At 37.0% G+C, this 26,181-nt stretch overlaps 1 protein-coding gene across 1 annotated transcript in view; it reads right to left on the reverse strand.

Moving 5' to 3' along the window:
- Positions 1-9,929: 9,929 nt before the first annotated feature.
- The window catches only part of kcnk12 (potassium channel, subfamily K, member 12), a 34,080-nt gene continuing 17,828 nt past the window's right edge, over positions 9,930-26,181 (reverse strand). Inside the window, exon 5 of the mRNA XM_079854516.1 lies at positions 9,930-11,136. Within this exon, the coding sequence (XP_079710642.1) occupies positions 10,244-11,136 (893 nt within the window). The 3' untranslated portion in view covers positions 9,930-10,243. The remainder of the gene's footprint in view (positions 11,137-26,181) is intronic.

The following is a 26,181-nucleotide window of genomic DNA, read 5'->3' on the forward strand; positions in this document are numbered from 1 at the left end:
GATTATGAGTTATAGTATAGACAAAGTGGCCATAGCAGACATCAATAATCTCAATGTGGAAGTAGATCTTTCCGCCTCTGTGTTCTGGTCTGGACTGATGGTGTACTTCTCAAATATATGTAATGTAATGTCTATGGGGGCAGTTTTCGCTATTTCGAAGTCCAAAATTGTTCAGTAAATGCTTGTTATTCTTTCCTCCCTAAAGCACAAGCTCCGACAAAACATCTGCCTAATAAAAGCTCATTTTGCTCGGGCGCTCGTATGAGTTGTGCCGCTTTCAGCATGATAATAGCTAGTAAAAACACTATTGAGTTTCCATGTCTGGCCACATTCTCACCTATTGAGGAGCCAGTACTGTGTTCGTCTGTTACAATGCAAAAAAATGCTTCTCTTATTTAGTATTTTTGTCTTGTTTCCAGTCCAAAATATCTAAAAATTCTTAAATCAAGATGCATTTACTAGAGTAAAATGACATAAGATATTATGTCCTGTTTTCCAGGGGGAATTAAACAAAATTAAGTGTTGATGCTTAAAAAAAGCAAAGTTATCTGCCAATGGGGTAAGGAAAGTAATCTTAATTCAAACAGAAACACGATTATTTTTCTTACCCCATTGGCAGATAATTAGTCTTTTTTTAAACAAAAACTCACTTAATTTCATTGTCATTTTACTAATCTAGTAAATGCATCTTGAGCGAAGAATTGTTAGATATTTGGACTGGAAACAAGACAAAAATACTAAGTAAGAGAAGCATTTTTTGCAGTGTATCTAAGAACATAGATAAATCCCAGTTTAACTTCCCATGACCAAATTGTGCAGTGTTGCATAGGATGCATTTCGAATACTTAACACTTGGTCCACCAGCTTCACCAGTCAATTTTGGCACCAAACCAGCTCTGAAGTCCTCTTGCCGATGAACTCTTGTTCTGATTTTTGCTTCATGACTGCCGATGATTTAATACTGTAATTAGACTAAGAAAAGTCAGAACTAACAGAAAAAGCAGCCAACATGAGCTCCTAGTCAACACGGCAGAGGGAGTGAATGAAGACGGAAGTTGAGTTGTGTAATTGTTTTAAATAGTTCAGTTTTCCTGTGAGGGCAGAGAGTGAGTTTCTGAAAGTTAAAACCCAGAAAAGTGTCCAATAATGCATGTTTTCAATGTGATTGTCAGCAGGATAATGCAGTGATACAGCTGACGTTCACACCAACTATAGCTGATAAACTCTCTCCTAATGAACACCATAGCTGTACATCTGTTAGATCCCTCAGATCAAGGTTCACCCATGAAAGATTTACTCACCCTCATGTTGTCCCAAACCTGTATGACTTTATTGTGTGGAGCAGAAAAGTAGATATTTAGCAGAAAGTTCACGCTGATCTTGACCATACAATGAAAACAGTCGGCTCTAAACCTTAAAGTGTTAGAAAAGTGTTATAAAATTGTTATAAAAGTAATCCTAACACTATAAATCTTCTGAAACAACCATTTAATATATATATATAATATTATTATTATTATTATAATTTTTTTTTTTTTACTTTTGGTATTGCTTTATATGGGTCATATCATGAAAAACAACAACATTTTCTTTAGTTTTTGAACTACGTAATCTATTGTATTGTATGTAAATATACTGTTAACTAAAAATCGTTCTCAATACAAAATGACCAAATTAAGCTTCACAAACAGTTGCCAAGCACATTGCATGGCAATGGAAAAAAATAATTAAAAAAACACGCAACACCGTTCATTTTTATTATTATAATATGCTGATTTGCTGCTCAAGAAACATTTCTTATTATTATCAATGTTGAAAATAGTTGTGCTGCTTCATATTTCTGCAGAAACCAGTTTTTCTTTCAAGATTCTTTGATGAATAGAAAGTTCAAAAGAACATAATAGAAATCATTTCTGACATTATAAATGTCGTTACTGTCACTTTTGATCAGTTTAATGCATCCTTGCTGAATAAAAGTAATTTTTAACTTTTTTTCTCTGAATTGTGAGTTTATATCACGCAATTCTAAGAAAAAAGTCAGAATTGTGAGAGAAAAAGGCGCAATTACCTTTTTTATTTTTTATTCTGTGGCGGAGACAAGCTTCCATATAAAAACAATGCGATCCTGTCATGCAGGCTTTTTCAAAACAAGCTGTTATAGAAAGATTTCAATTATAATTGACCCATTTCCACAACTCAAAATTGTTATTTATTCTGAGGGTCAGAGAGAGGCTAGAAAATGGTCATGAGAAACGAAATTACGACTATTTCTGTGCTAGACATCTTGACTAACACAAGTGGCCCTTAGGAGAAAAATCAAGTTTCATGATATGTTTTCATTCGGTGATCATTTAACATCTTTAGAAGTTCATCAAAGCTTTCAGTTCCTGCGCACAGTCAGACATACTTGGGCCGGCTTGCCAATTATTTAATTCAACCATGCATTTTCATCTTGCATGCAATTACTGCTTTTGTTTTAATTACAGTTCTGTGGCAACACAAGAGTTCTGCATTGCTTTACAGTGATGATGTTTGCTAGCCTGATGTAAGCAGATGTTATCTCAGTTTAATGCAAGCCCACAAAAAAGACCTATTGACTAGCAGGCCGTGATTATTCCGGTTGTGTAGGACTGATTGTAATTCGCTCTGGGCTAGTCAACACAGTTCAGCCTCACAGCTTGTTTCCGTGCGCGAGGATCACGACCTCAGCTAGTGTAGAAAAACAATTTGTTCAGTGGTGTCGGGGAAGGTTCGCAGCTTCACTCTGAATGAGCATCACCAGGAAGATTGAGCCGAGCAGACACACGCCGGTGAACACACACAAAAACACACCGATGCATAATGCTTTCTGACATGTCATCGCACACTGAACTGTGTGAAGGAGAAGGAGCTCGGGATGAGAGGAAAGTTGCAGCCTTTGGAGTTCCACTGCAAAAACAACAACACAAGGACAGCATTTTCATGTTTGGGTGAACTATCCCTTTATAGGACGCTCAGCTATTATGTTGTCTTGCACAGTTTAGTTGCTGAAACAAATGTCAAACCACAGACGGCAACATGTGCAATTACTCGCCTCCGTTAGCTTGCATCATAAAAGATATGAGGAGAAAAAAAAAAGACAGAGAAATTCTTAGAATAGATTTTAATTTCTTATATGCATGACTCATTAGATATCATCTTTTTAAAATACTTATAAAAGTACAATCATCGTTATAAATGTGCAACTTGCAACCAGAAGTAATTTGCATACAGTAAATGAATGATGCGCCACGATGCAGGCAACATGGGACAGGTTTGAGTCTCGGATGAAGACTTATGAGCGCTGAGAATCAGGAAACCAGCTCTAGATTACTGACCAGCGTAACAATAAAGCACTGGAAGCCTTCACACCACACACACATGGCTAAAGTGGAGACTATAACTGTACTAGAATTTGATTTAAAGTCAACATGAAATCATCCACATGAAAAATCAACCCTGTTTTTTGTATAAATGTACATACCGTATTTACAATTAGCAAATGTTCCTGGTCTTGTTATGAATGATTCATAGGGACATGTTATTTCAGTGAAACATAATGTTTATCTTCCACAAAAACATCAACATTTCAGATAGATGAAGTCGAGATTAACCTGTTTCGGGTTTCCTTTAGAAAGGTCAATAATAAAATGGGCTTTGAATGCCATTTCATGTTGACTTTAACCTTCGTTGTCGATGAAGAAGAGAATTATTCATCTAATCGGACGGTTTCCTTACATGCATGTTTCTGCAAAAACACGAGAGAGAGAGAGAGAGAGAGAGAGAGAGAGAGAGAGAGAGAGAGAGAGAGAGAGAGAGAGAGAGAGAGATTGAGTAGGCGAACACCTATTCTGCTCTGCTCTTCTTGCATATTGATAAGTAATCTTTCTTAAAATAAAATGATGATGAAAATTCACGTCAACAGTTAAACAGTCTGAGTCACACTTATCACAATTATAAAATCTGATATATGCACATCCATCTTTTCATTGTACACTGCAAAATACTGTCTGAATCTGCAATCTCAGTGCTTCTTTTGGACATTTTGTACTTTATTAATCTACCTGCCATCTTCTATACGAAACATTCATATGCCAACAGTGAGAATTGCATAAAGACTAAAATAAAAAATTCAACATGAGAATGGCAGTATGATTTAATCACTGTATTGTTTAATATTTATTAATATTACTTACTAAATTATACCCTTAACTAATTGTTCTGGCTGACACAGATAATGTAACAAAGGACTGGAACCATGCTTAGAATTGCAGTAAATTAAACCCTTTTTGCAATCATCTAATAAATCAAAAATACCAATAAACTAGATCATTTAATGCAATAAAGCATATTAAATATGTTAACTCTTTCCCCGCCATTGATAGAATTTTCCTGCAATCCGTGTTTTCACTGTTATACGGTAGGGGGCGCTGTTACTCATCTTCTGAAAGAGTGCTGGATCTCCTGATCAAAACACAGGCAATGAAGAAGAAGCAGAAACAAGCGATAAAAACATGTCAAATAACTCTCATTAAACATTTAACAGCATATAAATCAAAACTGTCTAACGTTACTGAATGAAAATTTTTTTTGTTGCTTTTTTAATAAAACTTACCCATATTCAAGCATTGATAAAAATAAAGCATGAATAAATAGCTAGAAAAAAAATATATTGTTTAAAAGCAGAGGCTCTGTTCTTTCGTTTGATATATTGAATGTTCAGATTCAACAAAATATTCTGAGGGAAACTTATTTTGGCGGGGAAAGAGTTAAATATTCAATCTCACAGTTCTACCATGAAATATTGCATTATTTGTTCTGTCATAAAATGTAATGTTACGACCGTCTCCAACCTCACAGCCACGATAAAACCTTGTAGCTTCCAGCGATATCATTTATGTTCTTAACTTCTAACCAACAACCTATTTAAATACAAAATCATTATACCTTGAGATATAGAAATAAAAATACTGGATGGGCAAGAAGATCAGTTTCTCCAACACAGTCAATTTGCAAATATTTTACATTTTGCTTAATTGGTGGCTAATTCGTACAAACTTCCACTAACAATAATTTGACCTTGAGTGTGAGTGTGAGTGAAGAAATGAATGTTATAATTGCAGCGGTCACTAAAATTCAGTATAAACACGTAAAGAAACCATTTACAGAAAGTCCCTTTCACTGTCATTTTCATGTCATTCTCTGATTGATGTCTTCTTCATGCATTTTCCAAAACAATTTTAATCAGAAAGCCGTTGTAATCTAAACCTGGTTTCCACCTTACAAAGATCGAAAGCTTTGTGACAATGATATTGGACTTTATATTGCTGTAAAAACACAAAGGAAAACATGATGGACAGGTTATTTGAGTCTGTTTTATATAGGCTACAAAAAAAAAAAAAAGATAGATAAATAAATACAACTGTGAAATTCCCAGATCTCCCAACTCCTGGGGAAAATGGAGGACTTCAGTTCAGTTAGATCCATTGCAATCAATGGAGATTCATTTTGCAAAAGGCAAAAGATTTACTGTACAGAGTTAAGTCAGATCTACATTATAGTTACATGTGGTTGAGGAACAAAATAAGGCATTGATATCGAGCCATGCATGCATTTTAAGAGAACAAACTGAGTCTTAAATATGTTTATTTTAAATATTTCAAGGTTTGCGGAAACACGTTCCTTCACAAGCTCATACCAAGATATGTTTTGAGTTGCACTTCCATTGCAATGTTAGCATCTCAAACTCTCTCTTACTGTACATCACTCATGCGCAATGATATGTTCAGTTCATGATGACACTAGCAGTTTTCTACAAATTTGATGTCTTCATTAGGGGTCAGCGGTATAAGGTATATTATCATTAACTAAAACTACTAGAAAACATGTTTTGTAAATCAAAATAGCTGAAATAAAATAAAATATAAATATTAGCTAAAAACGTTTTTTTTTAGTTGAAGCACTAAAATTACTACCTGGACATAAATAAAAAATCCAACTGAAATTTTAAAATAAACATAATTTAACCTAAATAGTCAATTTTAAAAAGAATTAAAAATGACAAAATCACTAAAAAAGAACTAATTAAAATGAGAACTAAAAAACTAATATAAAAGATAATTCATAATTTGAAAAAAAACTATAATAGTATATAATACGGTATACAGCATGCAAAAACCAGTATGACCACCTTAAAATGGCACGACTAGCTGGTAACTGGTTTCTTGCTGATCCAAGATGGTTTTGGACCAGCTAATGACCAAGTTAGATGAGCTATAAACCAATCACCATTGACATGATATATACCGCTACATAATGTGATTGATCATTTTGTTCATACCGCCCACCCCTGGTCTTCATTACATTTCAAACACGTCGTTTGTTCCAACCGAGTCCACCAACACTGCCAGATGTAATACATGAACATATTTGTATATAAAAATAGACCTATAAGAGATACAAGTGGCTCTCGTATGGCTTTACCATAGTAGCATGCAAAAAACTATCAGAAGTTTGAACTACCTGAGGTTGTACATTATAAGCAAGAGCCGAAATCTTCAGTCATTTCACGGTTTCCCTTTTGCAATATGCAAAAAGAATCAGAAATTGTTCTGCTTGACTGTACCGCACTATTTACATTGACGTTTGAGTTACATACAGGTAGATTGATGATAAGAGTATAGGTAGAGAGTGTGCTGTGTGTGTGTTTTTGTGCGTTTGTGTGTTGTGGATGCAGACATGAGACAGCTAATGAAAGCTGTGCGTCTCTGGAGCAGAAGAGAGCTGAGCAGAGATGTTATAGATCACCTGGAGAGAGCTAGCTAATGCAAATACATCTGTGCTGATGCTTTATCAAGTCTTTCCCTCTCTTTCTCCCTCCTCAACTCTTCCTATGTCAGGATTTCACACTAGCATATGTTTCTGCCTGCTACACACACACATGCTGCACGACAGCTCATTTAGCATCTATTGCAATTCATCAACCAGGTCCTTTTATATTCCTTTTATGTGCTTGTTTTATTAAAGCATTTTAATTGATCATTTGGGGAACGGGGAAGTTCGCACAGGCAGATTTGCAGTGAGAAAGCAACCGGAAGTCATTCATTTTCAGTGAGAGTTGGTGATGTGAGACAACATGAGTGACTTTGTTGTAAAGCAACAGAAGTTAATTAGAGTTCAGCTTTATGCAGAAGAGCGGTAATGCATGGTGGCGTTTACCAGTGCAGAATCATGTTTCAAAACTGCACAAAATGAGATGAGGGCAAATGAGTATATGAGCTTATACTGAGTGTGTTTACATGCACAACGAAATATTGATAATTATCAAAAATCTGCTTATTAAAAAAACTGACCCTTCGCTAAGCCACGCCCGAAAACCGTCACAGGCCAATCGTGGCTTAGCAACCGTAACTAGGCGCGGGAGGTCTGGCAAGCTTTCGAGCGAGGGAAACGCCGAAGCGTTGTGCGTATGGATTGTGCAAATCTGATACCCGGTATCCTAAAAGTTTGGACAGAGGGGTGGAATCTTTTCCCTTCCCGAAACCTAAAACCCAAGGGGAGAAATGCCGGGATGACAGGATTAACAAAAACACCTACGTTTGCTCCACGATGTGTTGCTTTAGCCTGGCGCGTTAAAAATATAAGCGGGAGAATGTTATCATTGCAAAGTGGTCAGGCTAATGTCTTGTGTTTATTCCACAAGATTTATGGATAAGCTGTTTGATTTATAATTATTATATTATTTTCAAATTTCACTCACCCAGCTGTGCATGCACATAGCTGTTCCTCAATTTGTGTGTCCCATTTGAACGGTCAGCGTATGAGGCGGCTGCTGCTTGCGCTGGGACCTATAGGCTTTAGCTTCAATTTAGATTAAATTATTCATATTTTGTTGTGGATATATCCCTCAAATGCATACTGCAGTCCCTTTTGTCTTGCTCTCTCAGATATTTCACCTGTTCGCCAAAAATGACTAATTATCTCCTTGGGAATGTCTGACACCTGTGCATTCATACTGTAATCGACGTGCCAGGTGCGAAAGCTTGTCAGGCGTAACAACAGTAATTAAGGAGGGCGGGGCTTAGCGAAGGGTCAATTGTGCAAATCATGAAACTGCCAACACTCACTTTAAATGAGATTTTGAAACGATCAGGATTCAGTGTTACACAGTCACGTCCACACTGAATAAGATGACAGAATGTCGATCAAGTCATTTAAATGCAAAGCAGAATCGTAATAAGTATGTTAATGAGTGCATTCACGTGTGTGATCGAAGGTCATGTCGAAAACAGCTTGACATGTTCTTTTAACTGGGAAGGTTGCAAAAGGTTAAAGCAAAACTGAATTAAACCAATTACACCCATTCCACTTTACATGTAAACACACACACACACCAGCATTTTGTTGCTTTACTCAGTTTGTGCATGTCTTGTTTACATTTTGAAGAAAATGATTTCAAAATCTCATGTGCGTTTCACGCAAATCTCATTAAGCTCACGTCGTCTGCGTTCAGTGCAGGATTGTGCATGTAAACACATTCATTGTGTCGAACAATATAGCATGCACAAAGCTGGTTTTCTTTCTAAATGTTTCTAGACTGTTCTATAAGAAGCTTTCTCTGTTGAAAACCAGGCATCCTACCACACTATATTTTCAGGACAGGTGTAGAAAATATCATCTAAGCGGACGTTTCCTTACTCTATAAGATGATAGCGGAGGGGTTGAGGGCACTAACGTTCGGTCTGGCAGATGAGCTCCGCTGGAAGTCTAGTTCTGCGCTGATAGATGGCTCATATTCTCTCTCAGGGGTTCTTCACTTTATTCTCCTTCACTCTGTCTCACTCCATCTCTTCAGCTCCTCCTCTCTCCTCTTTGGGGAACAACAGAGTTTGGCTTTGAAGTTCTCATTGGTGCATCTCATCATGTTACTATGCGAGGGTGTAAAACCCTCAGCTGGATTTTTCCAACAGTGGCACTTCTTTTCCATGAGATCCCTATTGACAGGAACACCGATTTGAAGGGGTACCGTAAATGCACTCGCTTATACAGTACAAACCTCCCAACTTCTAATCTGCATACTGTGAAGTCGTCATTTGCAAGTATAGAAATAAGCTTTTGCTCTACATTTCTCTTTGACTAATGCTGCATACTAGCTCGCATAATATCCATCCTCAGTTCTAGGTGCATGAACAAACTGTACAGAACAAGTGAGCCTGTGTTATTTTGAGATTTTGTAGTATGTCCAAATACAAACACACACTTAAAAGTAAGGACTTTTCATTGAGGAGTGAAGTACATACATTTAATGCACAGCATAAGTATGCGCACTGGTTTGCGACATGGAGATGATGCATAGTTGTAAATCGAGTGTGCTATCCGAACGGAGTAAAAAGGATGCTACTTCTACATATTTGAGATTTGAAAAGCTCTACTGATATGAATAGCCACTGGTTGAATAGTCAAGTCTTCAGAGCGTTTGTTTAGGTTTAGTTAATGTAGTACAGGACTGTCTACAACTTCTAGAAAACATGATAATCAGGGTTTGTTATGGTTGATTACTTGAATATGTAAAGTCACTTGTGGTGCGAGCAAGTCCTCCAGGGAAGTTCGTATTTACGAGTTGGGAACGTCAGGTGCTTTCAAATAACTTTGGTCGGAGCAAGATGGCCTACACTTACAAAATGAATAAAGAATGCGCTTTGGGTGTGTTTTCGCTTTTTATGTTTTTGATCAATTTATGAAGGTGCAGTAAACTGATTTATTATATATGCTATAGTAATTGTACAATACTATCTGTATTATTATATACTATCTAGTATATGATATTTTACTATGGGGTATTTTGTACATGCAACTTAGTTTTATTGTTAAAAATAACTTGATACAGCTGCTGCATCTGACATGTTTTCTCACTCAGTGTGTCTAATTGTAATTATGACTTTGTGGTGCCGTTCATGTGCATTTAACTCGTAAATACGATCTTTCTAACATGATTTGAATGCACCATTACTTCCTAGCATATGCTTGCAGTCCAAAAACCCTAATGGAAATCCTACACAGTTCATGCATGTCATGCTGTTCTACACAAGCTCAAGACAGAGTCGGGAAATTTAAACTAAATCAATCGCAAATCCAAACCGCGTTACTTCCAGAGAGAGTTGGAGAGGTTTTACTGCTAAAGATAATCGTTTTTGAGATGCTTACCCTGTTTAGGCTAAAGTTAGCTCTACCTAGAGTCACTGGTTTCTGCTAATCGGTTGTTCATAATGCCGAGAGCACCGACGCCACCGGAAAAGCCGTTTTGCCTCGAGCTTCCGCAGACCGTTCTGGGATATCCGTTTGCTGACTCCGACAGCTGTTTCTGCATAATAGCCAGTGAGATTTTATTGGATCCCGTCAGATCCCGCATGGAGATCATCTCACCCGAGAGTCTACGGCCCTCCGTGTCGCTATCGCAAGGCCCGTCCGAGTCCGGCGTTTGCCCGAATCGTCCCTTTCGGAGGCGTGAGCCGGGCCTGATGGCATTGCGGCGTCCCAAGAAAGCGTTTGCTTTGTTGCAGCGTTGGCAACACAAGCAATTCATTTTCCCCAACATCCAGTTGAGGACCTGCTTGATAACGATTGAGATGACATTGAAGAGAGAGTAGATGCAACACACTCCAGCCAAGATGAAGAGACAGTTAGCCAACCGGTAAAGGCTTTGGTAGCCGTACACAGCACTCTGACTGCTCACCAAATCCCCGAAACCAATCGTGCTGAAGGTGACGAAGCAAAAGTAGAGCGAGTCCAAGTACGCCCAACCCTCGACTGGAGTGTACATGGCCGACGCGCAGCAGGAGATCACGATGGCCGATAAACCCAGAATGAGCATCACGTGGTACACCGAGGGCTTCCAGCCTGGCAACGTACTTGCAGCGAAGTCCTGGCAGATTCCCGGCGGGAGGAGACCACTGGTCCTCAGACGACGAAGACGAACGGCCTTCATCACCACAGCCAGCAGGGTAATGATGCGCTCCAGAAACAGGTTGAAGAACAGGATGGTGGCCGCGCAACCTAACAGGCCGTAGAAGATCAAGAAGATCTTTCCAGCTACCGTCACAGGGGTGGTCATCCCGAATCCTGCGGAGAAAAAGACCAAAAGAGCTCATTACAATGAGCACTGCTACAGAAGCATACACTCTTATAGAAAAAAGGGGGTAAGGTTCATTAGTTAGCATGAACTAATAATGAACTGCACTTAAACAGCATTTATTAATCTTTGTTAATGTTATTTTCAACATTTACTAATTCTTTATTAAAATCTTGTTAACATTAGTTAATGCACTATGAACTAACATGAACTGACAATGAACAACTGTATTTTTATTAACTAATGTTAACAAAGATGAACAAATACAATCACAAATGTATTGCTCATTGTTAGTTAATACATTAACAAATGTTAACTAATGAACCTTATTGTTAAGTGTTACCAAAAAAGGTACTAATATGTACCATTTTAGGTCTAATATGCACCCCTTAGGGGTAAATAAGGTACAGAGGTGGTCACTTCTTATTCAAAAGTACAGTCAGATCAATATTATTGATTTGACTGCACTGACACTATTGGATTAGAAAAGAACTGAGCTGGACGATGACATCATTGTTTTCTACAGAGTTGCTTTATAGATGAAATGAACTAGTTTAATAATTGATGTTCTCTATGACAGAACTGAATCAACACTGAAGTGACGTCAGTTGAATAATGAGACTATTTTCTTTTAGAGCTGCAGTACAGCCGAAATGAACTCTGTTTGCATCATTAAATCATTTTCCTGTTATCACTGCTTGTAAATACGCTTTGAAACAATCTATACTGTATAAAGCGCTATAGAAATAAAGGTCACTTGACTTGACTTTTAAAAAAGGTACTGCCCTAAGGCCTTTGTGCCTTCTGAGATTGTAAGGGTAAATCTGTCAAGAACATGTCTGTGTACAGTAAATATATTACATATAAAAGAAAATGAGGCCTGTTTGCAAGACAATTAAGATTTATTTGCATTTTGACATTTTCATGACTATTAAGGCCCTATCTTGCACCCAGCACAATTGACTTTTTACACTGACGCATGTATCATTCCTATTTTGCACCCGACACACAGCGGACTTTTCCCTCGACAGACGCACGTCGGTAAATTAGGGAATGAACTTGCGCTCCCGGGGGCGGTTCAGCGAAAGGAGGAGGCGTGTTCCGGCGCAAACGTTCCCTGGTGCTATTTTGCAGTTTCAGAAAACAATTCCACCACTGACCAGGAGAAACCTCGTCTAAAGTCAGTGGTGCATTATTCAGATGCTATTTTAAGGGTGCATGCTTGGCCATAATGTTGCGTGCACAACGTGCATACACTTTGCTTCTCTCATCAACACAGACGCAGCAGTTTTCATTTTTGCAAACCATACATAATTACATGGAAAAATATTACCACACGAGGGAAATTATTGTGGTGTCCATGAAGATGTGAAAAAATAGGCATAAATCTACCTTACATATTTACCCAAATTATTCAGGCTAATTGTAGTAATGACGGATCAAACCTGTTTGACCAATAGTGGCAAGACATTCCGCCGTTATAATAGCAATCCGCCATGGAACAAGCGCGCCTGCTCTTAAAGGGAATGTGAGATGATGCTCTAATTGGTTTATTTCACGTTACGCCCAAACCACTCCTATGAGTAATGAAGCGACGTCAGACCAACACATTTTAGATTTGCATCGGGCGCAAGAGTCATTTATCCCGCCGGTATAATAGCAACAGCGCCCGAGATCCGCCCACAAAGTTACTTGCGTTTCGCGTTTGATACTTGCGTTTCAGATCGTTAAAATAGGGCCCTTAAACTAATTTCCTCCCCAAATTCTCATTACTTCGAAGCATAAAATGGTACATTATTTAAATTTTATGATCACACTTTATATTAGGGTCCAATTCTCACTCATAACTAACTATTACACCTTTTGCCTCAATAAACTCTTAATTACTGTCTATTAATAGTTAGTATGGTAGTTGTTAAGTTTATATTGGGCTTTAATGGATGTAGAATATGATCATGCAGAATAAGGCATTAATATGTGCTTAAACAGCCTAATATGCATGCCTATAAGCAATTAGTTAATAGTGAAAATTGGACAATAAACTAAAGTGTTACCAATTTTACAAAACACAGTAGTTACATGCCTTTAATTTATGCCGATTAAAAAAAAAAAAAAAAAGTTTTACACTAGGTTTTACTAATGAAATGTAAGAAATGTGGCATTTTTGTGAGATTCTCCCATATGCTGAACAGTATTATGTTAATATTTATAAATATAAGGTTATGAGTAGAAGAAGTCTTCAGAGATTTCTCTGCAGAATGTGATGGCTTTCGCTGTCCAGATGAAGGTTGCAAAATCATTGACTGTAACTTGACTTGACTTGACTGCGAATGCTGGGAATTTGTTTTAGCTGATATCCCCAAAAATTGATTATTCCAATAAAGACTGACCTTCAGCAATGCTGCCACATGTACGAACATCCCAGTGATTAAACTAGCTCATCTTTGACAGGTAGCTGGAACTGATTTAGAGGGCTATATATTAAAGAGGATGTTTTCTGGAGGATTGCATCTGGAACACATCAGCGAATAGAGTCTTCTGAATAATTAAAAAATCCCTGGGAGAAAAAGATAAAGCCCTTTTTTAAGCAACACTTTTGCCACTTCAACTGATTAAAGGGAGAGAAAGAAAGAGAAACAGCACAATGAACTCTGCTGAAAAACAATAGCATTAAGATTTCAAGTAAGCTTATGTGAATGCAAACACTTCTGGTTATATAAGCTTGATTTCATGTGTTGTTCATGTTCATTGCATAGTAGAGTAACATTCTGTGAAATTCTGTTAATTCCTATACCACCCGATGCACTCGTTACATCATAAGAAGAATGGCATCCACGCTAATGTTAGTCTTTCTGTTTATTCCGAGGTTTACTGTAATCAGCCGGATCTGGGTCGTATCCAGATCAGATGGTGGACCTGCGCCTGGACACGACCACAACAACACAGTCTCACCCCAAAACGTCACATACTGACGCGTCTTGACCAAACGGCAATATACGACGAAAAGGGTACCCCTAAAACGTCCGTATGTGACTATTCGGGTTATGGGTAGGTTTAGGTATGCATTAGGGTACCGCTAAGAGGCGCTGCTGGTGCATTTTTTTCCCATTCTGTCACTGATGGAGTTTTGGTTCCTTGCCACAGTTGCCTTGGCTTTTGGCTTGCTTGGGACATTTAACTTAATAATCAACAATATTATTGATCTGCCTGCATTGACACCGTTATATGAGAACTGAACTCAGCTGGACGATGACATCACGCTTTTCTCCAGAGCGGCTATATATATATAAATGAACTAAATTAATAACTTTTTTACAACAAAAATGAAACATCACTGAACTTACTTAAGCTGGACTGTGAAGCTATTTTCTTCTGGAAACAATCTTTGTTACATTATTTTCCTGTTATCTCTGTAAAGCTGCTATCTGTATTGTTAAAATCTAAATAAAGGTGACTTGACTTGTTAATGCAAGTCAATGGGAGATTTTCCAACTATTAAGCACAACAAAATGTATATATATAAACTGCTCATAATAAGGTTTTCCCCCTTAAAGATATTGCACCTGTTTACCAAGTAGATGAAATATGAGAAATAAAAAGTAAATGGTAAATATTTTATCACTAAACCACAAATATTACGAATATCACTTGTGAACAGAATATATATTATTCTGTGTAATTTCCAATCAAGCTTAACATTTTGCCAAATTATTCAAAAAGTGTGAAAATATTACTTAGTGGTGTGCAGGGCTGTGTGGGATAAATAAAATACAATACTTATAAATAAAATAAATAAAAATAAAATACTTATAGTCAACAGAATGTGTTGAAGGGACCATCAAAATAAAGTGAAACCAAAATTTTTGGCAATTTTGTTTTGTTTTTGCCATTTTATTAGTTAAAATAAACATGTCTATGTAGTTTTTATAAAGTTTTAGTTATTTAAGTACATCAAGTTAAACTAAATGAAAATGAGAAATGTTTCCTTGGCAACTAGCTGAATTAAGTTACATTTTATTTCAGTTAATGTTACAAACAAACAAACAAAGTAAGTGTAACATAATTTTGTTTTATTTTAGTTGCAGTTTTTACTTTGAATCAGACTTAGCAAATCAAAGGAATTTTCAGCAATTTTATAATAAAATAAAAAATAAATGAAAATCACAGTATACTGTTATCTGTTGGACATAGTTAGATAAAAAAACAAAAATGCCCATGGAAACACCCCATGATGCCTTCTGGACTGTTAGATAACACTTTTAGCCTCAGGAGGCACTGAAACATTATCCAACAACGACAACTAAAACATTCTCCTGATGCACAACAGCCTCTCCTGAAAAACAGCCCATTCGCTCGGGCATAAAACCACATGGCACTATCAAGCGGGGGGTCTTTAGAAAGAGAAAAAGAGAAAAAAGAGCACAGAATCAAATCTAGCCTCTTGGCCGTTCATCTCTAATTAATTAACCCTACTCGTTTTTCCACTGGCCTGGAGAGTGTTCTTGTTAAGAGGGCATTGAGGTTTCGTCTGCCAAGGGCTGTCCAGCTCTCCTTCATTAAAATCTCAGTTACCTCTGTCCCTGAAGCATCGATTCTGTGTGCTGTTTCAGAGCCAACACTTCAGACTGGATCTCCAGAGACTTCAGGGACAGAGCTGGAGAGAAGCAAACACTCCCAAAATAACCTGCAACATCCATCGCCATTGTGGAGAGTTACAACTCAAATCTGCTGCACAACTCAACAATGACATTGTTTTATGATCTTATGTTTTATGATATATTTGATATTCAGGACAATCTGGAAACAATCCACCGCAGATGTATATTTCGTTTTGAGGTCTGCATGACAATAAAAGCCTCTTTTCAGAAAATAATGTTAATTATCAAAGCAATTAAAAATTAGCGAGCAACAATCAAAATTCACAACCCATTTTATTTCTGTAAAGTAACCAAAGGAGGTCTATAATTCCTGCGGAAAGCGAGTATGTGAATCACAGGAGTGTAGAAAGAGAGGACAAAAATGAAAATTGGCCACTAGAAAAAACATAATGAATATCTGAGATTTAAAAGATCAGAATACGCATATAATTTTGCATGGCCTTCAATGGACGAAGATGCTCTTAGAATGGACTAACTGGACAATTCTATTAAATATAACGCATTTGCAAGTGAAACAGGACATATACATTCATGCATTTAGTAGACGCTTTAATCCAAAGTGACTTGCTTTATTGCATTCAAGGTTGACATTGTATGCATTATGCATGCATTTGCTGGGAATCAAACCCATGACCTTGGCGATGTTAGCATAACGCTCTACTGTTTGAGCTACAGGACGGTTATATTCAAGAGCTCAAACAGTTGTGCATGGCGCTAGCAATGGCAAAGTCATGGGTTTTGATTCCCATGGGAATGCATGAACTAATAAAATGTTTAGTGAACGCAATGTAAGTCGCTTTGGATAATAAAAGCGTCTACCAGATGCATGAATGTAAATGAACAGCGGGACATTATTGGAGTGTCAATTTATTGCATAAAGTGTGACAACATGCCACACTATACAGTCAATGTGTGTTCAACCAATTATGTCTGTTCAATAATGTTGGAAATGTTCAGCTTTTTTTTTTTTTTTTTAAAGAGTATCTATATAGAAATTGACTTTCAAAAATAAACCTACCCTGAAAAACATTCACTAGAGAAAGAAAAAGTGTGACAATTAACCCCTCTTGTTGCATATTTTACCATAAGTCTGGGTTGTTTTCATTTCGTATATATACAAAAAAGCTGTACCATAAATAGTGTAAGAATACAGATTTTAAAAAAAAAAATTTTTTTTTACCAAAACCATTTAACTATTGAGAAATAGCACTGGCAAATAAAACAAAACATTTAAAGTCCCCCTGTACTCAATAATTGTATCCCTTAAAACTCATCTTTGATCACCAAAACATTTTTGGCATCCTTGCCTCATTTAGTATACGCGGTTCTATGAATATGCAAATGAGCCCACTCACTCACTCAGCTCAGAGATCCACTGGTTGACGATCACACGTTGATCTGATTGGTTACAAGGTAGTTTGTGACGTCAGAAACACCAGCGATTGTGTTTTTGAGACTGTCTTTGGTTCACTGCAGTTTTAAGGAGAAAATACTCAGCAATGGTGTCGACTTATGAATTTACACATGGTTTGTCTTAAAGCATATTAAAAACACCACATAGACATATTTAGACAGACTAAATTAAAAGCTTGAGTTTCACCACATGGGGACTTTGACAACATCATCAACATTATTAAAATGTATTTTCCACTCAATCCACAACAAATACTTTAAATTGAACAGTATTCAAAACAGAACAAGAATGAAAAATATATGTATAAAACAAATTACAGTGGCATTCATTATAAACAACATGCATTATAAATGGCAAGTCTAAACAAATTTATTTAAAGCAAAACTGAAACTACCACCATGTAAATGGCCTGTGCAAATAACCTTGGGCTCGTGTTCCTCTCTCATCTGGCACCGATCCAATGTTTTGCTTGTTGCTTTGGAATATAAGTCACGGTATGTTTCAAATAAAAAACGACTTATGTTCTGTAAAATATGGTAAACATCATGTCGTTTGCCTGGCCTTCAGTGTGTTACAGTTTTTGTGCTGGTATGTCATGCAGTAAGTCAGTTTTCTCTTAAGAAATGAATAGCATATGAGTGCTTCACTGCGACAGATGGTTTTAGCTCGTTTCCAAACACAATGCAGCGTGCAGCAATCTTTGCCTCACAATATGCCAGCACAGTCTAGATATTTAGCACCTCTGAAAAAAACACATACACAGCCAGCAAGCACATAAAAACATCATTGTTCGCAGTGACAGTAAGAGGCATAATGTCACCAATCTGGCATTTTGCAGCCCTGGACAGAGACCGTTTCAGTTGTCCTGCTGTCTTCAGGGATCCGAGTATCAAGCCAGATACATAAAATACAGAGATGGGGGTTTTTTTTCCTGTGGAAATCATTAGTCATCGGCTGGAGTGCAGGGGGTCTGCGGAGAACGGGTCCTGGGTGAGATGGGGAGGAGAAGCTGAGTAAGAAGAATCTGGCTCGCTCTCTTCACTACACCACCATCTGCCCATCACTCGCCCTCATACACATCATGCGTCGGATTATTTATGGGGACACAAACACACTTTTTTTTGTTGCTGAACAGAACCCTGCAAAGGAGGGTTTTCACAGCGATGCCATTTATCGAGGGAAGGAGACATAAAATAAGGAGAAACAAGCAATGAAAGCATTGCTTATGCACGTCTTTGTAGATTTTCTCAGCTTTATGTTCCAAATGTTGCTTTTTTTTATGAAACTTACTCACATTCAAGTGTTAATTAAAAAAAATAATGCATAAAAATGTATTTTGTTCTTTCTTTTGATATATTGCATGGTCAGATATTCATACAATAAAATATTTCAGGGGCCACAACATTTTGGTGAAAATTATAAAAAATGTTGGAAGTGGCTGGCAACTTTGTTTTTACAACGCTGACAGAGAAAGAGTTAATTAAATTTAAACCCGAAATAACCTTTTTTTTTTTTTACTATAAAGAATTCATAGATGTTAAAGGTTCTTCATGGAACCATTGATGCCAATAAATAAGCTTTATTTTTAAGAATGTATGTTGCAAGAACAAAATTAAAGAACTTGAAAACGCAACATAAGAAGATATGGTTCTAAATTGAACTAAATTCACGGTGGAAGTAAAACGGTACACAATCTGTTATGGTGATGTGGAGATGAACCCAATCGCAGAGAGTAAATACTTCACACAAGGTTTATTAATGACGAAAACAGAAAACAAAACCCACAAGGGGGCAAAACAAGACAGGATAGACTATTTTAGACTGACAAGACTAGACTAAGACGCAGACAAAAAACTAGACAATAAACTAACAGCTAAGACAGGATCAAACTCTTCTTTCTGGACAAGACTTTCAACAGGTTACTCACGGATTGTTTCACACAATGAACCGGCACAGGACAGCAAACACAAGGGGATTAAATAGGGAGAAACTAATGAGGGAAATAGGTGACAAGGGTAAAGCAGTGATGACTAAACGAGGATAACAAGGGGGCGGGGCGAGGAACGAGACAACACAAGCACATGGCCCAGCAAAAGGCCATGTGTGTGAACAGAAAACATGGGTCTGTCATGATCCTTCCTCAAGACCAGGGAAAATCAAAGACTAGAAGGCAGAATCATGACACAATCACTGCTTTGGTGGCTGTAATCGTTCTTTAAAGGTAAATAAAGTAAATAAAAAAATTCAACAGTTATTTATTTTTTTAAATATAAACTTAATTTATATCATTAAACACTCTCTTAGAGACAGTTATGCAGCTGTGCAATGAGAGATATTTTGGTAACATTTTAAAACATTGATTTACACTTTAAATTCTCTTTATATCTACACCTGAGATAAATGCTGTCTTAGCAATTCTTTCATGAACAGTGTGACAGAAAATCTGTAAAGCACAGCAATTTAATATACAGAAATATATGCAAACAATATTTTTGAATACAATATATTATTTAAATGTCAATTTTACTGTAAAAAATAGTAGTTTAAAAAAATTTATGTCATGTCTCTTGCCTGGTCTACCGTTTGTTAAAGTTTTTGTGCTAGTGTCTCATGCAGCAAGTCAACGTGACCTTAAGAAATCCAACTTTTTTTGCTGTGCTAGCAGACTGAAAAACACCCTGCATGTGAGCAACGAAGCATACTTATTATTTATTGATTTTGCACAGTAAAGTTTATGAGTTTATATGGTGGCTTGCCACATGTAAGGCATCCGATCAATACTAGCAATGGTGAAATCAGCCGATCTCTTCATACACAACTGTCTGTAAATTGTCAATAAAAGCATTTACTGTACTGTTATGCAAGTCACATAGTAACGAGAGCTGACAACATACACAAACAACATGGACTTTATTTCAGCACTGATTCCACAGAACTGGGAAAAGGAGAGAGAGACGTTTGCAAAGGTTTGGCTCAATGCTTTCACTCTGTCACATCTTCATTGGCTGTTGCTTTTGCTTGTCAGGGACGGTCGGCCAAATTTCAAACTAGTTGGAAATGTATCGTAGCATCTGTGACTATATTGCAATGTTTCTTTCTAGAGCGCGACAGGCACATGCTGTGAGTTGTGCTCTTGGCTTCACTACACTGAAGGGGGGACATCTTTACATATATAAAGTATTTTTGCAATCAAAGAAGGTTTTATCTCTCACAAATACAATGAATATCCTAACCCTGCTCTCATTAGAGTGTTAGTTGCAACGTTAGTAGAAGCAACGTTACTTAAAGTCTACATGTCTGAAGGGGACCATCAAAATATTACCCCGATTTCTGCAAGCTTCATTTAATTATATAGAACTTTTCAGGATTCCCTTTCCGAAGTGTGTGTGTGTGCGGAAACTGTGCTTAAATTGTGTTTGAATGGGAAAGCACATACTGTGTTCAGACATGGGTGTTCACACAGCCTCTGAATGGAAAAGCTCACCTGCACCCCAACGAGAGCGTACAGAGATGTGCGAAACGCAGCGTTCGAACAGTAGAGGCGACTACATTCAAAGCTCAAGAAATGAAGATGCTGCATTAAAAAAGACACTCCGACTGCATTTGAACAAACACTGAACGATTCAAAAACTGTCAAAAGAGTGAGATAAACAGCAGAATCCAATATGCGTTGGTCACCATGTTGTGAAAGTTGACTGTAAAGTTGTTGTTTTTTTAATTAATTTATCTGCACTGTTGCTGGAAAACAACTATAACGCCCGTCTCACACATACTCCGTTTGCAGTGCAGGAGCAGCACGCGCTATAGTGCTTTCACACATGCTGCGTTTGCAGTGCGTAACTGATCCACGGCTGTACCACAAACACATAGTCACTATTTTTATTTCAAATCCAGAAGTTATGCAGCAACTTTTATTACAAAAAAAAAAAAAAAGTTTTGTCAGCATTGGGATTCTCTTTGTCCACATATACACTCTTTAATGGACATATGTACGTTTAAACACAATTTAAACAACGTAGGGCTATTATTCCATGCATTACTTCTATTAAGTTGCTCAAGCAAGTGATCAAATATTTAACCATGTACTTGTATCAAAATCGCAAACATTTTAAATTAAAACTTAAAATTGACAAAAACAGCCTTTTCTTTTGCATTTAAATCTTTATACAATAAATCTTGCATGTCACAAAGAACTTGTTTCTCCACCTCCACGAATGAGACGAGTGTTGTTCATTATTGCACCTTGTTGAGGTAAATTGTAGTTTTCTTTGCTTTACCTCGGTCTTAAAGTAAAAAGATGACTGTGAAAAATAGTAGTATTTAATTAAATACATTTATAGTGAGATTACTACATTTTCATGTCAATCTGCGTTCATTTTGACCATGAACCATTCGCTTTAATTCAGCGTTTGCAGCACAGCAGAAATAGACTCGTTGCGGAAACGATCGCTGAAAATCTGGAATCTGAGGGTGCAAAAAAATCGAAACATTGAGAAAATCTCCTTTAAAGTTGTCCATTTATGTTCGTGATTGTGCTGCATTCACTCACAAAAATAAATGTTTTATATATTTACGGTAGGAAATGTACAAAATATCGGAACATCATCTTTACTGAATATCCAAATGATTTTTGGCATAAAAGAAAAATCGATAATTTTGACCCATACAATGTATTGTTGGCTATTGCCAAATCTACCCGTGCGACATGTGACTGGTTTTGTGATCTAGGGTCACATTTAGTCTTATCCCCATCATTCTCATTGCGGCACAAGAAAAGAAGATTTCACTGGAATGACTGCGGAAAAGGAGGAAAGACTGACACTGCGGGTTTCCATCAGTGACGACTGCAACAACAGCTCAGCAAACATCCAAATCAACCAATTCCAGCTCTGCGTCCACATTCACTACAGCTTAACAGATGGAGATGCTTCTCCTGCATTAGATATTTCTCTGTTAGTGGCCATCGGGCCTGAACACAGTCTGGTTTGTTCGAGTGTCTTTCAGTATTTAATTTTACACACAATACAGAGGCGAGCTCAACGTCTCAGTCGTTCCTTCTATTGATTTATTGTGGAGAAACTGAGCAGCGCTGCCTCTCTCTCTGCTTTTATTTCCTTATCGACTCAGACTTGTTTTGCCACAGACACTTTAAAGTTGTTTGTGCAGTTCGGTGTCAGAGGATTACTCAGGTCTATGACATATTTATAGATATCATGGAGGAAAGGCTGGCTGAGACAGCATATCTTAGCTGTAGAAGTGAAGTTATAAATTCCTGGAAAGGTTCATGTCCTTTATTCATGCAGTTTAACACTACAAAACAGAATTGTGATTTAGGACTTTTTACAAAAAGATCCAGATTGTCTTGTATAATGCACAAATATAGTGGGCCATGCAGGTATTTTATGCAGAGATTTTTAAAATCTTATTTCCTGTAAAATATATAAAATTTCTTGAAACAAAATAAGAAATTTACGGTCAAGAAAAGTTTAGGGTCAGTAAGATTTAAAAAAAAAAATGTAAACTTTTATTCAGCACGGATGCATTAAATTGATCAAAAGTGACTGTAAAGACATTTATAATGTTTCAAAGGGTTTCTATTTTAAATAAATGCTGTTCCTGAACATATCAGCACAACTGTTTTCAACATTAATAATAATCATAAATGTTTCTTGAGCATCAAATCATCATATTAGAGTGATTTCTGAAGGATCATGTGACACTGAAGACTGGAGTAATGATGCTGAAAATTCAGCTTTGATCACAGGAATAAATTACATTTTACTATATATTCACACAGAAAACAGTTATTTTAAATTGCAATATTATTTCACAATATTACTGTTTTTACTGTATTTTTTAACTATTAAATGCAGCCTTGGTGAACAAATCTTCTTTAAAAAAAAAAAAATAATAATAATTTAACGATAGTGTATTTCTGTAACTAGATGAGAGGGGAAAAATATAACACATAATACTTGTATTAAAGATACAATACAATTGTAATATATATGCAGTTGTGCATGAATCTTGTTTAATGTATTTTTTGTTGTTGTTGATATTTGAACTAGAAAACAAGACAAAAATACTAATTATGAATATGATTTTTTGCAATTCATGTCAGTGTATGTTACAGTATTCCTCAACTCTAATGAAAAGAAGATCCATATCACAGTGTCTCTAGTGGCTTATTAGAAGAAAAAAACATACAAGATACATACATACTTAACAAAACACATACTGTTTTTTTTACTATGAGAATTTCTCAATAAATTTCTCTCTGCTTTTTGTCCAAGTGCTACGAGTGGGATGTTAAAAAACAAGGAATACCTCGGAGACCTGGAGCTCTGCACAAATGTATTTTGTGAGAGAAATCCATTCTTGTCTGCTTGGCATTTTATATACAAGAAACGCTGTTCAAAACAAAGACAGCATCACTTTCCCCAAGCAAACACACCTGCCCCTCTGGGTGTTTTCTAAAGGCTGAACAAAAGCACTTATATCTGCATAAAATCTTTTATATGACTCGATGAGCACAGCATACAAAACACATCATGCGTTAGAGAGCCAATTACAGTCATTCATACTCTGATAGCGCTCACGACACGCTCCGAGAATCCTGCTCTCTCCCAGTAGGAGTGGAGAGCACTCGATCTACGACGCTGTTCATAAATTAAGAGGAGGCGGAGATATTTTGCAGACGTAAGCACAGAGACACGGTTGAGTTAACGTGAAAGTGAAACAGAGAGAGGGAGAGCCGGGAAAAGGTCAAAGCTAATGGCTAACACCACACATATAGCTCGTGCATTTAAGAAAATCGTGTCTATCCATCACTAGTTAATTCGTAATATAGATAACCACTGACCCTTTCAGACGATGTCATGGTGGTGCATTTGACTTTCAGAAATGTTCTTAGGACATCTTAAGCTTATCCTGGCGGAGAATCTCCCACTAGGACAAGAAGAGGGGACCAAACACATTTATCTGATAAATAATAGAGAATAATAGAAAGGCATGCACTGTAAGCACTAATAAGTTGGCAGAACTTAAAAAACTAGACGTCAAATTTTGTTAATTGCAACTTAATTGAAATCATTATTAAGCTGACTCGTGCATTTTGATGGATTAACATCATATTAACTCAGATCTGATTTGAAGCTTGTGGCATATAAACACACCTTTATTTAGACTTCATGTAAACACTACGTTCGGATTCATCAATCGAGATTATTTCATTCTGACTGAAATAGAAGTCCATATAAATGTAGTCTTCAAATTTCGCAGTCCATCCTCAATCTAACCAAAAGCTCTACACTGTTCACCAAAATGAAGACCTACAAAACTGCAACATATAGTAGAAACCCCTATAAATCCCAACATAGCAGAAGATTAAACACCAACACGCTTTTCCAAGTGCAAAAGCACTCAAAATACATTTAATTTTAACATTTATTCTCCTTACGCAATCTGACAGAAAGCATGCAGGGAACTAGAAATCTGCTGCAACTCATTCAGTTTATGTTCATCTTAATACACTCACCTAAAGGATTATTAGGAACACCTGTTCTCATTAATGCAATTATCTAATCAACCAATCACATGGCAGTTGCTTCAATGCATTTAGGGGTGTGGTCCTGGTCAAGACAATCTCCTGAACTCCAAACTGAATGTCAGAATGGGAAAGAAAGGTGATTTAAGCAATTTTGAGCGTGGCATGGTTGTTGGTGCCAGACGGGCCGGTCTGAGTATTTCACAATCTGCTCAGTTACTGGGATTTTCACGCACAACCATTTCTAGGGTTTACAAAGAATGGTGTGAAAAGGGAAAACATCCAGTATGCGGCAGTCCTGTGGGCGAAAATGCCTTGTTGATGCTAGAGGTCAGAGGAGAATGGGCCGACTGATTCAAGCTGATAGAAGAGCAACTTTGACTGAAATAAGCACTCGTTACAACCGAGGTATGCAGCAAAGCATTTGTGAAGCCACAACACGCACAACCTTGAGGCGGATGGGCTACAACAGCAGAAGACCCCACCGGGTACCACTCATCTCCACTACAAATAGGAAAAAGAGGCTACAAGGGGTCAAACACAGTATTAGTATGGTGTTCCTAATAATCCTTTAGGTGAGTGTATAATCATTTATTGAGTTCACTTAACTTCTTTCTGTTAAGTACAATGAACTTGCAGTGATATTTGAGGGAAATTAACTCCTTTCATTTGGTTAATTTCACTGTTTGTCTATGTGTCTCAAACTAAAATTCGAATTATCTTAAAATAAAAGAGGAATAATATCTAAAATACCTAAGAGATTTAATGGCATTAACTTCACAAACTTTAGCAAATACAAGGACTAACTCTTTCTCACTGTAAAAAAAAAAAAAAAAAAAAAAAAGGTTGTAAATAAAACCAAGATTACTGGTGAGAAAATACTATTTTAGTCTTTCTACTTCAAAATGTCACATTTAATTCATTGTGTTTCTGGTCATTTCTTTGTAAAAAACAACAACAACAACAACAACAACAACAACAAAAAACAATTCAGTGTAATATAGTACCTTTTAAAAACAGTTTCGTTTCCCTGGACAAAAACCTGTAAAAGTGCAAAAAAAAAAAAATTTCCGCTTTCCAGTTTTGTTTGCAATTAGCATCAGACGGCCAGTAACTGGGCTGTGACGGCCCGTGTGTCTGCCAGCTGAGACTCACTTTGCTCACACTAGATGCAAAAGCTCTTTGATTATGTGAAGCACACGCAGCTAAATTTACACCGGCACATGGGAGGGAACACCATGTCCAATATATGAAGAATAATGCTGATGCACTGCAGAGTTCTCAAGCTGAATCTCCTGACAGTTTTCAATTTGATGAAAAGATGCTAAAAGTTTCAATAATGCTCAGAAGTGCAGGATCTGCAAAGCTCCTGAGCGCTTCAGTAATGACCCTGTACTGTATTACAGAAACAGGGCAA

This window comes from Squalius cephalus (assembly GCF_949319135.1).
Source record: "Squalius cephalus genome assembly, chromosome: 21".
Lineage (NCBI taxonomy): Eukaryota > Metazoa > Chordata > Actinopteri > Cypriniformes > Leuciscidae > Squalius > Squalius cephalus.